Source organism: Macaca nemestrina, chromosome 9, assembly GCF_043159975.1.
Source record: "Macaca nemestrina isolate mMacNem1 chromosome 9, mMacNem.hap1, whole genome shotgun sequence".
In the NCBI taxonomy this organism is placed as follows: domain Eukaryota; kingdom Metazoa; phylum Chordata; class Mammalia; order Primates; family Cercopithecidae; genus Macaca; species Macaca nemestrina.
In genome coordinates, this window is record NC_092133.1 from 75,779,086 (window position 1) to 75,794,729 (window position 15,644).

General features: G+C 55.2%; 1 protein-coding gene across 1 annotated transcript in view; it reads right to left on the reverse strand.

Moving 5' to 3' along the window:
• Positions 1-15,048, reverse strand: part of LOC105465952 (zinc finger CCHC-type containing 24) — a 63,945-nt gene extending 48,897 nt beyond the window's left edge. Inside the window, exons 1-2 of the mRNA XM_011714616.2 lie at positions 14,619-15,048; positions 880-1,080 (exon numbers count right to left, since the gene is read on the reverse strand). Of these exons, the coding sequence (XP_011712918.1) occupies positions 880-1,080; positions 14,619-14,864 (447 nt within the window). The 5' untranslated portion in view covers positions 14,865-15,048. The remainder of the gene's footprint in view (positions 1-879; positions 1,081-14,618) is intronic.
• Positions 15,049-15,644: the final 596 nt, after the last annotated feature.

The window sequence follows — 15,644 nt, forward strand, 5'->3', positions numbered from 1 at the left end:
ACATCGGTTTCCAACATCTGGAGGGGAACACTACATGCATTTCCAGAGTTTCCAGGATTCCATTTCCATTACAAATGTAAAGTAAAAGTAATGCCACATTATTAACAAAAGTTGGAAAATAGGAAAAACTAATAGGAAAAAAAAATCACTGATAATCTCATGCTGTATTTAAAATGACTGCTACCCTCTCTTCCCAGGATCCCTAAACCATGTCTATCAGGGTCAGGGACCATCCTGTGGGTGGGCTGGCACGGTAGGCCCACTCTGTCACACTGAAGCATCGGGTCAGGTGGGGGCCTGGATCTGCCCACCCCTTCTCACTCCAAGAAAGAGATGCTCCGCCCTGCAGTGCCTGAAGCCTTCGCCCAGACCTATCCTGGGAGCACAGAGCGCGGGGCAGGGTCCCTCCCCTCTTCCCTCACAGGCTGAGGAGGCAGAGGTGGGGTCCGGGGGAGGGGGTGCACATCTGGATTCCTGGCCCAGAGCCTGCATTCCTTCCCCGTGAATGTGATGAGATGGGGCCTCCAGGGAGCTGTGAGGAGGCTGCCCCCTTAGAACAGGCCCTACCTAGCAAAAACGACTGGTGGAGACCTGAAGGCACAGAACCTCCTTTGGGGGCCCAGTTTGGGTCCAAAAATCCCCCACCCTGATTGCTGACCAACCAGCGTGGGCCGAAGATGGGCCTCTGTCCTGACCACAGCAGCCAGCCTTGCCTCAGAAATCCCAGTGGGGACAAAAGGGTACAGGCCAGAGGACCACGGGGCCCCTCATTGGTGGAAGGGGCCCTGGGGACACCGCTTTGCCTGCCCCACCCACAGGAGCCTGTCCGCAGGTCAGTAGGGGAGCCCAAGAGCATCCCCTGGGCCAGGGCTGCCTTACCTGGGGGCAGTCCTTGATGTAGTGTCCTTTGTTGAAGCACAGGTGGCACAGGTAGTTGGGTGGGGGCCGCTTGCTGGGCTTGCGGGCCTCGGAGGTGAGGGTCAGGTCTGAGAAGTGCTCGGTGAGGGAGCTGAGGCCATCGGCAATGTTGTTGAGGGAGCCGTAGGGCGACGCGCCCTTGTACACACTGTTGCTCAGTGCCTGTGGGAGACAGAGGCATACACGCTGCAGCCATGGCCCTGGGACACAGGCACACACGCTGCAGCCACGGCCCTGGGACAGAGGCACGCACGCTGCAGCCACGGCCCTGGGACAGAGGCACGCACGCTGCAGCCGCGGCCCTGGGACACAGGCACGCACGCTGCAGCCGCGGCCCTGGGACACAGGCACGCACGCTGCAGCCGCGGCCCTGGGACACAGGCACGCACGCTGCAGCTGCGGCCCTGGGAGAAGTTCCATAACCCCCAGCCCAAACACACGCATGGATTCACACTGAATCTTCAGCTTGAGGGCTCTGGGCTCCAGAAGCCTGAGTTCAGATCCTAACTAGTGTGTCTCCATGGACAAGCCAGTTAACTACTCTGGGCCTCGGTGACCCTGTCTGTAAAATGGGCCTAGTAACAACTCCTCCTAGGGTTTCTATGAAACTAAAACGAGATCACTAATGGAAAGTGGATTATCTCATGCCTGGCACTTCAGAACCACTCAGTAAATGGCGATGATGATGATGGCTATTATTATTATTACCATTAGTTATTAACATACTGCCACAAGGTAAGAACATAGAGTAGAAAGCAACCTGTCAGATTTGGGGCTCTGGGGTGACTTTAGGAAAGTCACTGCTGCCTCAGTTTCCCCACCTGGTAAGGAAGGGGAAACGTCAGCTTGCAGCATTGCTCCCGCTTCACACTAGAGAAGGCTGAAGCCCAGCCCTTTGCCAGGTTTCCTGCAGCCCGAGGCTTGTATAGTCTGTGTGTGGGGAGCCCTCAGCCCGGCCAAGCCACCTCTCTGGAAGCCCAAGGAGGGAAGTGGTCCATCTCTCTCACCTCCAGATGACAGGAACCAGACATCTTGCTTAGCTTCACAGCAGACGTGGCCCAGGCCCCCTCCTGGTATATACAGCCTCTATTTATAGGAGTCCCGGGCTCCGGGCTGCCTCGTGCACTGGAATTTAGCGAAGGTGGGGCTGACAGGGAGCAACCAGTGGTCCCCCTTTCCTGGAGCAAGGCCAAGGCTGAAAGAGGCGGCCTCCTCAGGAGGGTCAACCACAAATCTGGGCTTGGGGCTTGGGTATCTCCTGGCCCCAGCACAGGTGCTCAAGAACTGCAGGAATAAGCTACGGACCTTGGGGGGCCTAGTGTCTGATGGGGAGACAAGGATTTATTTTCGGGAGTTCCAGGCTGAAGGAGAAGCAGGGCCACTGAAAGGAAGGGCCTCAGGCTCCCTTACAAAGATGGGGCAGACAGGAGCCCAGGCTGGGGACAGTCCTTTCCATGTTCCCTTAGCATAGGAAGGGAGGCAAGTTGCGGGCTGGCCCCAGGGCACAGGGCACAGCCTTGTCTCCCCCAGTTGAAGTAGATCCTACTTTGCACAAGTATGTGTCCCAGCCACCCGACTGTTTCCATCTGCAGGCATCTGCCACTCCCCTTCTAGCGACATGGTCCTCATCATCTGGGTGTCACTAATATTCTTGGTGCCTCAGGGCACATGGCTGTGCGACCACAGCCCTTTCCTTCTGGGCCTCTGTTCCCTCTCGTGTGCATCTGGAGCAGAGCCTGGGATGTGGAAGGAAAGACACAGACACCACATCCGGCACAGGCTAGCCCAGCACACAGTCATCTATAGAGATTGGGAAGGATCTCAATGGGTCCTACTGACTGTAACTTCTCTATCACTGCCTGGCCCGACCACCAAATCCAGAGTGGAAGATTCCACATCGACCTGCGTTCAGCCTGAGGGGGACTGCAGCTCTCAGATAAGCCCAAGATGGAGCAGTCCACCCTGAGAAGCAGAGGGTCCCCCATCCCTGGAGCTGTGGGAGCCAATGGGGGTCGACCTTCCAGGGCGCCGGGGAGAGTTCTGATAAAAACCAGATCAGAGGATAATAGTGACACAGACCAAGCTCTTACTGTGACCCCAGCACTGGAAATTTTGCACGTATTGAGATAGTTGATTCTCCCCACAACTCTATGAGTCACTATCCCATTTTACAGATTACATGAGTGTGCCCAAGCCTGCATTGAATGACCTGGGAAGCTTATGACAAATAGTTTTCTGGGCCTCACCTCAGACCTACCAAAGCAGCCACCTGGAATCGAGGGCCTGAAATCTGTATTTTTAGGTGTGTGGCAAAATATACACAACAAAATTGACCATTTTAATGATTTTTAAGTGTACAGTTGAGTGGCATTAAGAGCATTCATGCTGCTGGGCAGCCATCGCCACCGTCCAGCTCCAGAACTTTTTCATCTTCCCAGACTGAAACTCCATCCCCATGAAGCAACAACACCCCCGCCTACTGCAGCCCAATCTGTATTTTTCAAGCTCCCCTAGGCAATTAAGGTACAACCAGCACTGTCCCACCCAGCCTTGGAGCACCTGGACTTCCCAACCATCAGGGTCTCCCCTTATCTTGACTCTAAGACTTTCCCCACACCAGAAGGCCCCCTCCCCCTCCAAATCCGCCCCAGCCTCCCAGAGAAAAGTTCATCCAAACAAGAAACTTGAAGCCCCAAATGGTGTGACTCACCCTCATGGCTGGGAAACACAATTTCACAAATAACAACCCACTTATTATTTTTTTCTTTTTCTTCCTTTCTTTCTTTCCTTCTGGTTTGTTTTTTTTTTCCCCCCGCTGGATAAGATTTAAGCAAGTCCACAGGAATCAGGCTGTTTGGCAGCAAATTGTCAAGAGGAAGGGGAAGTTTGGTGGGTGCCAGAAAGTGCACTAATTACACCCTGAAAAACCTCTCCCCCATCTTGCAGCCACAGTCCCCTGCCCACGGACGGCCCCGCAGGCATCCCTGGGCAGTCAGAGGCCTCTAAGCGGGTGCCCTCTCCTTGGCAGCTCGACACCCCACCCTCTGGAGGGCCACAGCCTTGCTGCTGCCCCAGGCAGCTCCACAGTGAGAGAAGCGAGGTCAGAGCTTCCCCTCCTCATGGCCTTTCCACCTCTAGTGCCCTCCAGCCTGGCTGCAGGGAATTAGGGCCCTTCCCCAAGCCCTAATTCCAGATGAACACTACCTTAGAGCCAAAAGGGCAGAGACCATCAGCTGATCCCACCTCATTCCCACATGACAGATGGGGAAACTGAGGCCCACAGGGGCACAGGGACGCAGACCAGGGCACCCAGACAGGCCCCAGGGCCAGAAGTCCTGCTTGGCTGGCTGGTGTGAAGGGTGGGTGGGGCAGTGAGCTGCTTCCTCTCCGAAGCCCCGTTTGAGCTCGGGCCAGGGAGGTGAAAGGCAAATCAGCCTCCTGGTTGTTTCCACAGCCTGTGGGGACTGGATGGAACAGAGGCCAGGACACAGAGCTCTATCCTCTCCTGCTCGGAGCTGGGGCTTGGCCTCCTGGGTTTCCCACCTCTACAGTGTAAAATGGAGCGGGGAAGAAGGGCAACCTTGCCGATCCCTGCGGTCCTGCTTTCCTAGGGTCCAGACACCAGGGTCCTGAGAGACGCCCCTGGAGCCTGGCATGCAGAGGCCAACACAGGCACCCTCTGTTCTGTGGCCTTCCTTCTGTGGCTGGAGCGCACGGCAGCCCTAGAAATGTTCATCTATAGGCCCTAACCCTACTCCTCCCCGCATGCCCACCGCGCAGTTCTGCCTTTCTCCCTCCAGCCCGCACTTGCTGCCTCACCCTGGGAATGCTCTTCTCTGTGTCCATCCAGAACCCCTCCAGGGCCTGGCTCCAGATCGGGCTCTAACTCCAGGGTTTTGGCCTTGACCCCATCCCTTCCCCTTACTCAGGCCTCAGGATCCAAGGAAAAGCATGAAAAGCACAGATTCAGGTGCTCCTGAAGTTCCCCCTGGCCATAGAGGGGGGACCCCCACCAGAGGCCTCGCTGATCCCTCCGACCCCAGTGTAGCCCAGTCCAGCACTGTGGTTGGCAGGAGGGGGGGCAGGGATCATGGCACAGCCCCTCCTGAGTGACAGGTGGAACTCTGAAGTTGGTCTCTAATCTCTCCCCACGGGTGAGGCCTCCTCACCTCTCCCACAAGGCTGGACATCCCTGAAGACAAAAGTTCTGCAAGCCTCCGTTGCCCCACAGCCTGCCCTGGGTGCAGATGGTCACCAGCAGGGAAGGGCCTGCCCACTTGACAGACAGGGTGACAGATGCCCTAGCGGTCTTCTCATTTCCATGGGCCGAGTGGAGGGGCACTCCCACCTTAGATTAGGCTGCACTGGGCACTAATGCAGGGCACACCCACTTATGCGGTAAGTGGAAGCCCTTGGGCCATCTAGGCCCAAATCACCAGCCTTAGGGAAGAGGCCACCTCTCTTTCCTCCCTAGGTCAGTGACCCCAGCAGCTAGCAGGAAGCATGTGACCCTCACAATACATCTGGGGGACCGTGCATCACACTCCTGCCCAGTGCTGGAATTTCTCCAGGGTTTTTGCTTGGCTGTTGGGGAAAGGTAGGTGGGAAGACATTATAGTTTACTTTTTTTTTTTTTTTGAGACAGGGTCTCACTGTTCTTACTCTGTCACCCAGGCTGGGTGCAGTGGCACAATCACAGCTCACTGCAGCCTACTGTTCCTGGGCTCAGGTGATTCTCCCACCTCAGCCTCTCAAGTAGGTAAGACAACAGGTGCATAGCACCATGGCTGGCTGATTTTTTGGTATTTATTATTTGTAGAGATGAGGTTTCACCATGTTGCACAGGCAGGTCTCAAACTCCTGGGCTCAAGTGATCTGCCTGCCTCGGCCTCCCAAAATGCTGGGATTATAGGCATGAGTCACTGTGCTCAGCCTGTGGTTTACTCTGATCATGTGGTGTGTCATATATTTGACTAAATCCTTTACCTTTCTTAGTCCCTTCATAACTGGCAAGAATACTATTCAAATGGGCATTATTGGCCCCATATTATAGAGCTAGAAACTGAGGTGCAGAGAGGCTGAGCGATTTGTTCAAGGTAACACAGCCAGCACGTGTTGCCCTGTTATATTTCAGCCTCTACATGGTCTCCAAGGCTTGACCTCCCCTATAGGAAGGGGAATCAGAGGAAAATGCCAGGTGCAGACCACTCTCCTTGGCACGGAGGCCCTGTGCCATCATATGCTAAGCCCCTCAGCCCTTGCAGGATGAGGGACCAGTGTCTCTGGGCTGCATGAGGGATGCAGGCCCTGGGGATGGTGGTTCTGCTGCAGAATACAGGGTACAGAGGCAGAGATTTCCAAGGCTGACTCCAGTTCTCCCCAGAGCCTGACCAGCAGGACTTCTTCTCTTTTCTTCCCTCCCTGCAGGACAGTAAGTAGGCACAGTGGGTGAGGGATAGCAGGAGTTAGGGCAGGGGGGTAGAAGCTGCAGAGGGCAGCCCAGAGGGAGAAGAGAGGGCACAGAGACAGGACAAGAGACAGACAGGAGAGGCAGTGACAGCAGGCAGGATGGGGAGCAGCATGTGCTGGGAAGGATATGGCCACAGTGAGACCATGGAGAAGGCAGCGTCTGGGCCAGGCTGCCAGGCAAGGCAGAAGCAAGTGCTGAGTCCTGCTCCCCAGGCCTGAGAAGGCCCCGGAGGAGGAACTCTGATTTGAGTCCCCAGCTCTGTAGGGGTTCCTTTCATCAGCTGAACAACCGCTTTCTTATCCCAAAGCCACCCCTACTCCACCCCACAGACACGCGCACACACACACGCACCCACACTCCTCTGTTTGGGACAAGAGACCATTCATCTCACAAATGAATCCACCCCTGTCCCAAGGGGATCTGTACTTCCTCCACCTCAGGCATCTATCTGGGGCTGGTCAAACACATACATGTCCGATATACACAGAGGTGGACACCAGCCCATCTCAGGGAGACAAGGAGACAGCCCGTGGGCAAGGTGGGAAGTGAGCCAAAGGGAAAACATGGCCACACCTTGACTGAGGGTTTTCAGCTGTGCTCAGCCCCTGACTCTGTTTGTTTCCCAGGTCTAAAGCTGACCCATGGGCCAGGACAGTGCTGGACTGGCCACGACAGGCACAGCAACCCTTCACCCAGGACCCCAGAGGGCACCGCTACCTCCTGGAGGCCCATTCACCCGGCAAATGTAAAACACAGTTCCCTGGACACAGTCAGTGCTTAGCAAAAGATTCTTATTTAAATCACAAGTCCAGGTTATTTTTGGTGGGGGAGTGGGCAGAGAGAAATAGGGAAAGGACCCAGGAAAGGGAGAACAGACAGTGGCAGCAGGACAAAGCAGAGGAGACCTGAGGAGATCCCTTTCCTCCTTGGTTCTAACAGCTCCAGCCCAGGGTCACCACTCACCTGACAGGTGCTCGCGTTTCACAGCTATACGCCCTCTGCCCAGCTAGTGTGTAAGCACTGGGGACCGGGCTGCCTCTTACTGCTAGAGCATATTCGTTGAATGAAAGCAGAGAGCAAGAATATGAGAATCCCAGGACTGGAAAGTCTAGCATATTTAGCTAGACTGTACTCGGTCTGGAGTACCAATGAGGCTTGCAGTCTCCATTGTAGGGGTCCTTGATCTGTGATCCACTGTGGGCATGAAGGTGTGCACGGTCCCCCTGAAATCACATGCACACATGTGTATATGCATGTGCACGAATGCTTCTGTTCTGTGCATTGTGCTGGCAGCAGAAACTCTAGTTGTCTTCAGAGTCTCAAAGAGGTCCCTAACCAAAAAAGGTCAAGGACCATTCATCAGCATACCCAGGCCTCTGCTGAAACACTTGTAGGGGACAAGATTTCACTATCTCCCAAGTCAGCTCATTCCAATTAATCAAGAAATCAATAAATAGTTTTTTTCTGTGAGACAGAACAAAAGGCAAAGTAGCCCAGGAGAGTACTTACATGCTCACAAGTCTGGAGGTGGAAGGGAGGAGGGGAGGTTACAATTCAAGACACCCACCCATGTAGAAAACATTAACTGAGCAGCTAGCATGTCCTCCGCACTAAGAACCGGATGCCAGGATTACTAAGTAGAAAAGACAAGATTCCTACTCTCAGGGAGCTGACAGTCTAACTACTGAGACAGACACACACATTGCTATTACAGGACAAGACCAATCGTTCAGACATGCTTTACAAAAAATTAGCCAGGAGTGGTGGTGGGTGCCTGTAATCCCAGCTACTAGGGAGGCTGAGGCAGGAGAATCTCTTGAGCCTGGGGGGAAGTGGAGGTTGCAGTGAGCAGAGATCGTGCCACTGCACTCCAGCCTAGGTGACAGAGCCAGATTCAATAAAAAATAAAAATAAATAAAAATAAAATAAAATAAAATAAAAAGACATGCTTTACCAGAGCACCTACAACTCATTTTTCACAGGCTCACAGCAGCTGGAGAGAGATCTGCTCCTGGTGGCAGCCAAGTAAAACCCCTCAGAGAAAGGACATCCATTTGTGTCATAAAGAAGCCAGTTGGAATGTGTCCATGTACAAGGGCAGGGAATGGCATTTTAGGTAGCAGCAATAGCAAGTGAAGGAGCTTAGAGGAGGGAGAGTGCTTGATGTTTTCAGAAACCCCAAGTAGACCCGTATGGCCAGAGGAGGGCTGAATAAAGAATCACATGCCATCACTACCACCACGACACACACACACACACACACACACACACACAGACACACACACAGACAGACAGACACACAGACACACACACACACACAGACACACACACACACAGACACACACACACACACACAGACAGACACACACACACAGACAGACACACACACACAGACACAGACACACACACACAGACACAGACACACACACACACAGACACACACACAGACACACAGACACACACACACACACAGACACACACACACAGACACACACACACACACACAGACACACACACACAGACACACACACACACAGACAGACACACACACAGACACACAGACACACACACACACACAGACACACACACACAGACACAGACACACACACAGACACACACACACACACACAGACACACACAGACACAGACACACACACAGACACACACACACACAGACACACACACACACAGACACACACACACAGACACAGACACACACACACAGACACACACACACACAGACAGACACACACACAGACACACAGACACACACACACACACAGACACACACACACAGACACAGACACACACACAGACACACACACACACAGACACACACACACACACACAGACACACACACACAGACACAGACACACACACACAGACACAGACACACACAGACACACACACACACAGACACACACACACACACACAGACACACACACAGACACACACACAGACACACACACACACAGACACACACACACAGACACACACACACACACAGACACACACACAGACACACACACACACAGACACACACACACAGACACACACACACACACACACAGACACACACACACACACAGACACACACACACAGACACACACACACACAGACACACACACACACACACACACACACACACACACACACACACACACAACAGATCGAGGACTTGAGACCTAGGCTGGAGTCCTGGTTCTGCTACTGATTCCCCGAATGCATCATCTTTCTGTAGAAGAGTCTTGGTTTCCCTATCCAAACAATGGGGATGCTGCACACAGGCTAGGATACTGGTGCAGAAGCAGTAGGCAGTACTCAGTGCCCATCTTCTCTGCTTCTCCTAAAGCAGGCCAGCCCTGGACTCATGCCCCCATGCTGGGTTGATGGAGAGTGGCTGGAACAGGGACATGGTAGGAAATCCAGTACCCATGACCAGTATTCAGCAATTCCAGAAAGTTTGGGGATCAGAGACAAAATGTCGGAGGCATTGAGGCTTGATAGGATGCCCCTGTCCAGATGGATTGCTGCCTGCCCTCACTGGGACGCGGAGGCTGATCAAGGGGAGGGCAAACCTGGGGACCAATTGCAGGACGGGTTGCAGGGCAACCCATAGCTGGAACACAGAATTCTAGATCGAGCTCTCCCACTGACTGGCTAGGTGACTTGCCAGGCCTCTGTGTCCTCTTTTGCAAAAAATGGGAGCTATGAGGAAAGAGAGGCCATGAATAGAGCACCACCCAAGAGCAGGGGACTGTTCCACACGGGCCATCTCCTCCCCAAGCCCTCCTCTGGGTACTGATGGCATCTGGCTCCCTGCCACTACTACTTACTGATTACTAATGCCGTCTGCTTTCCTCCCTCCCACCTGACTCAGAAGGTCCACGAGGTGTGGTCTTTCCTCTGAGCCCATGCCTGTCCAGTCAACGTAATCTGACAGAGGGAGGGTCAGGTTGCCTCAGCCAACAGCTTCTCAAATGACGGTCCTCCTTGCCTGAGTCACACTTCAGCTTCCTAAGGGTGGCCAAGAGAGCTGGGAGCATCCTCCCAAACTCTGGACTGGAATAGAATGGCCATTGCTCCCAGGCCCTGGGGCTGTCCCCTAAACACACACAGACCACAAAGGCTGCTGGGAACCCACCGGAGATCCTTAAGCCCATTCTCAAACATGGGCACCTCATATCCTCAGGCAGAAATGTGGCTTTGTTCCACACATCCACACTGGTCAGGCAGCCCGTGGGCTTATCTCCACCTGTTGAGGGCACAGGTGACACATCCAAACCCTTGGGAAACTGTCAAGACTGGGGCCTTTTAAAGCAGGACACTATAGCTACTCCTCTAAGGGTTTTAATGGCCATGTCTGTACAGAAGGGCTGGGCCCAGGGAAAGGCCATCTGTTAAGCCTTGTGACACCTTGCTACTGTTCTCAAACCACCAATGGGTAGACCTGAGCAGCAAAGAGGAGGTTCATTGCTACAGAGGCTAATGCTCTAGGAAGAGCTTCCTAAAGGTTGGAACTATCGGAACTATCCAACAATGGAGAGGTCTCCCAGGAATAAGCATCCCTGGGCCTGGAGATATTTGAAAGAACACTGGCAGGTGTCCTAAGCCAAAAATGTTCTCTGCTCAAATAGGTGTGGGAACTGTCACACTGAAGAAAGGTTAACAGGTTTTGCACTGCAGGACTTCTCAGAGCCTTTACTATGCTAGTGGGCATTGTGTGTTTCCAAGGGAAAGGAAGGACACTGTGTCTTCTAAATGTATTTGACCACAAAGTCCTTCCCCCAACATTCACAAAGTAGGGGTCTCTTGACAGTAGGGCCACACCTTCCAGCTACCTCTGTCCCTGGAGAAACGGGGAAAGGGAACAGCTGCCCTAAGAATTCTACCTGAATGGAGTGAGACAGCCACATCTCCCTGGAGGCTGGGGGGTACAGGGACTACCTGGCAGGGGCTCTGGGCAGTCCTCCAAGGGGCCCAAGAGGTCATCTTCACAAGGAGGTAACTCAGCTTTTCCAGAAATGACTCCCATAGTCCCTTTACAACTGTGAATTTAAATTCCAAACAAGCAGGGAAGACCCCATGCAGCCCAGCCCCCACTCTGTCTAAGAACTGCCTTCCTTGGGTACCTGGAAAGAGAGAAGGGGCTCAGCCAAGGGACTTAAGAATCCCTTTCTAAAAGTGTATTGTCGTTGCCATAGATCAGGTTTTCGAAACTGGGTTTCACGGGGCCTAGTTTGTAGACCCAGAAGCCTTTTAAGAAACTGTGCAAGGTGCTTGTGTCCGCTTCAGCCTGGCACCCTCACCACAAGCTGGGAAGTCCCCACAAGAATCCAAGTCACCTCCTGGTGCTTGCTCCTGCACCAGGAACTCTGGTGTGAACTCTGCCATCTCTCTCTCTGCTCTCAGGGCCAGTGTGCCACTCAGAACCGTTGGCTTATCTTCAGCTTCCAGAGCCGAGGTTCCAGGGGCACAATGGGCTTCTGTGCCCCCATGTCCTCACCCCCTCCAAATCCCAGCTGCATTCATGGTGTTTTGCTATTGTGGTGAGAGCAGCCTGGGGGTGGTGCAGGAGGGGGTGGGCTCTTGGCACAGGGGCTGGCGCAGACAGGCCGTGGTCAGTGGTCAGCATGCAAGTCACATCCACAGGCACTACCACCGGGCCTGCCAGGCCTCGCACAGAATGGTGATGCTCCTGGACCCCCTGGGTCCCTCCGTAGAGTCCCCTCCGGCCCACACACGACTTGCTTCCTCTCCGACCAGCCCCTTGGTGGCATTGAGGTGGGGGGTATTTTTTCTTGCCTTCTCAGCCAGTTGCTATTTTGGAGCCATATTAGGTCACCAGCTAAGCCCTGGGCGCAGGAAAGGCCTGTCCCCAGGAACACAGCTGAGGCTTTGAGAGGGTTTAGGAGGCAAAGTGGGTGGGTGGGGGGGCGGTGAGGATGAGTGAGCCTGTAGCCAAGAGGGCCTTCCGGAAGTCAGCAGGCACAGCCCTTCATCACCTCCGAGGAAGCCACTGGCCTGTGAGCATCGGAGAAGTCCCTCTTGCCTCCCCAAGCCCTCTCTTGTTTGAACAGGTCTCAAATACTATAGATATACCATCCTGGGGTGTAGCAGAGACTACATTTAACAGATAGGTAAGCTAAGGCTCACAGGGAGACGGGGTTCCCTGAAGTCGGGTCATGAAAGACTTTTCCACACCACTGCACTATACAGTATAACCTTTTCCTGCTCCTTTCACAGTGTGTGCCTTTATGGGGAAACTGAGGTACGCAGCAATGAAGTGACAGAGGGCAGGTCTCACTGAGCTCCAGTTGGGATCCTGGATACCAGAAATTTTCAAAAAGCAGCACAACATCCTATTCTCATAGGGTACTCTTGATGGCCCCAAACTCCCAGGTCCTTTCAGGGGAGACCCACTGGTGGGGAACAATGCCACCATGGTAGGGAGAGCAGAGGGAGGCTAGAAGAGGTTGACTAGGGGTCCACACTTGATCTGTGGGTCAAGTTCAGCCTTCTCCCAGGGTGAGAAACTCCCTTGGGGCTCCCACAAGCGCCCCCATCAAATCACCCACCATTCATACCCTATGTCTGTTTACTCATCCGTGGCCCCCACTAGCCTGTGGTTGTGAATCCCCAGGGCCTGCCCAGAGCTCAACAAATGTTTGGTAAGAGAACAAACAACTAAAAACACCATGGACCGAAGAAACACCCCACAAACGGTCCTCCAAAGTCACTGGTCACCTGAAGCCAGTTCCCCGAAGAGGCAGAAAAGTCTCTTACAAGAAAGAAAGATCTCCAGCCAAGAACCATTCCTCACTCAGAGGGAATGCTTTACAGTTTACAAAGAGCTTTGGCATACAAATGCTTTTGCCTGGCACCAAAGGGTGCACTTCCAGACTCATCTTCCTCCTCTTCACCCAGCCCCCTCCCACACCTGTTCTACCCACACAGGTCAACACGTCAGCCTGGGTAGTATTGGCCTTAGGCCAGCATTTTATATGTCCATGTCTCCCCTAGTAAATAATGGCAGAGTCGAACTCAAGGGCGACCCTCTGCATCCCTCTCTTATCCCCAGCACACCCTTGCATACATAGGCTTTCCTCCCAACCCATTCAGGACTCTGAGTCTCCTAAAATTCACCGATGTGCCCAGGTCTGGAAGGAAAGTGACCCCCATGTGTGTCCTCCCCCCAACACACCTCTTGCATCTTTGCAGAGAAAGCCCCCACAAGGGGAGGAAGTGAAGGCCACAGATGGGTGTCTGAAATTCCCAAATGAGGCAGAAGTAAATGGAGGGAGAGGAGGAGTCCAGCCCAGGGAAAGGAGTGGTATCTGGGCAGGCCCTGGAGACTCTTCAAAAAGGGCTGGGAGGTGGTGGCGATCTGTGTATTTATCTTGCTGGCAAAGAGGCGCTGCCCAGTCAACTTTGTAACTGAATCTACCAAACAGGCAGACTTTGCAACACAGCCGGCCCAGGTTTCTGCAGAAGGCGCTGGGCAGCTGGAACCTCTCTCCCTTTCTAGCCCCCCTCCCAAGAGCTCAAGAGGATTTCCCTTTCATTTCCTTCCAGGCTGGGAGGGCTAGGGACAGCGCAGTCTGTGGGGTCAAGCCCTCAGAAACCACTTCCTATGTGGCTGGGGGAGGGCGAGCAGCTGGAGGACTTATCCGGGGTCCCCGAGTGAGAACAACAGGAGAAGCCCTCTGGGCAGTCACTGCTCTCCAGGGTGCCTTTCGGGTCGGGAACAGCAGAGGTCGGAGCAAAGATTTTAGGCCCTTCCAGAGGAGCCCTGAGCAGAATCTGCACTCTCGGTCCCAGCCCGCGGTGGCCAGGACAAGGATAGGGTTGGGCGTGAGAAGGACACTTGGAAGGGGCTCCCCGCCCAGGCCGCACCCCAGCTGTCTGGAGAAAATCCGGAGACAACCCCTCCTCAACTCCCTCCCCCAACCCCTTTGGAGTAGGGCTGCCCTGGCAGGGAGAGGGGGCGGGAGAGCCCCGCCCCGGCCTGCGTTGCTCCAGCCCAGGCTCAGCCGGGAGGTGACGCGCTCCCGGCACCCCGGGGACTTCGGGCAGCGAGTTTGGCAGAGTTGAACGAAGCCAAGCCAAGCCGGGCTGGGCAATGCGGAGCCAGGCCGCGCCAGGCCAGGAAGAGCGGGTCAGACAGGGAACGGCCCGCCACAGTGGGGCGGTGGGGCGGTGGGCGGGGGCGCGCGGGGGCACCCACCTCTCCGCGCTGCAGCTGGAAGAAGCTGTTGAGATAGCTGGAGTGCAGGGGCGAGCCCAGCTGCTCCGGGCGGCCCTTGCCGAAGGCCAGCTCCGGGGGCGCGGCGCCCGCGGTCGGTTCGGGCCGGAAGGCATCGAAGGCGCTAGCCTGGTGCGTGTCCTGCAGCGACAGGTAGACCCAGTTGAGCAGCTGGGCAGGCTGGTACACCGAGGCGGCGCTCGTGTCGATGGCCGACAGCAGGCTCATTTTGCGGCGGCAGTGCCGGCCCCTCCCCGGCCGCCCGCTCGCGGCCCCCCTCCGCAGCGGAGGGGCGGGCACCGGGGAGCCTGCGCCCACTGCCCGCCTCCCTAACCCCGACGGCGATCGCCCCGCGCCCTGCGCCCCGCGCGCTGCCCGCAGCCGCTGCAGCCACCGCCACCTCCCCCCGACTGCAGCCCCGGCGCGCGCGGGCGGTGGAAGGAGGCTGCGAAAGTTGGGCAGGAAACTTTTGGCCCCGCCCCCTCCGCCCCGCCCACTGCGTCCCGCCCGGCCCGGCGATCCGCTATCTGCCTTGCTGCTAACCCCTCCAGCGGCGGCTCCAGGGGTGGGGTCCACGATGCCCCGCCCACTCCCAGCCCCTCCTGGCACCGTCCTCTCCTTGCATTGGCTGTCTCGTTGAATATGAACCGTCAGGGGCGGGGGGAGAGGGGAATGAGGCTCATCTGCATATGCAGCACCGACCGAGCCCGCCCATGCGAGGCCCCGCCCAAGCCCCACCTCGCCCCAGCCCGGCCAACCCAGCTCCCAGAGCTGCCGGGAGCTCGGTGCAGCCCTGGCCTAATCAATCTCATCTCATTCTGTCGTCAGCTCTCTTGTTTCGTTCTTTCCAAATCCTCCGCAATTGTTTAATTTTGACTCACTTTTCCTTTCCTATTTTCCCTCCTTTCTTATACTCCCTCTTTCTCTCTTCGATTAGTGTCTCCCGTGTCCGTCGTCTATGTGGCGCGCTCCGTGTGTGTGTGTGTGTGTGTGTGTGTGTGTGTGTGT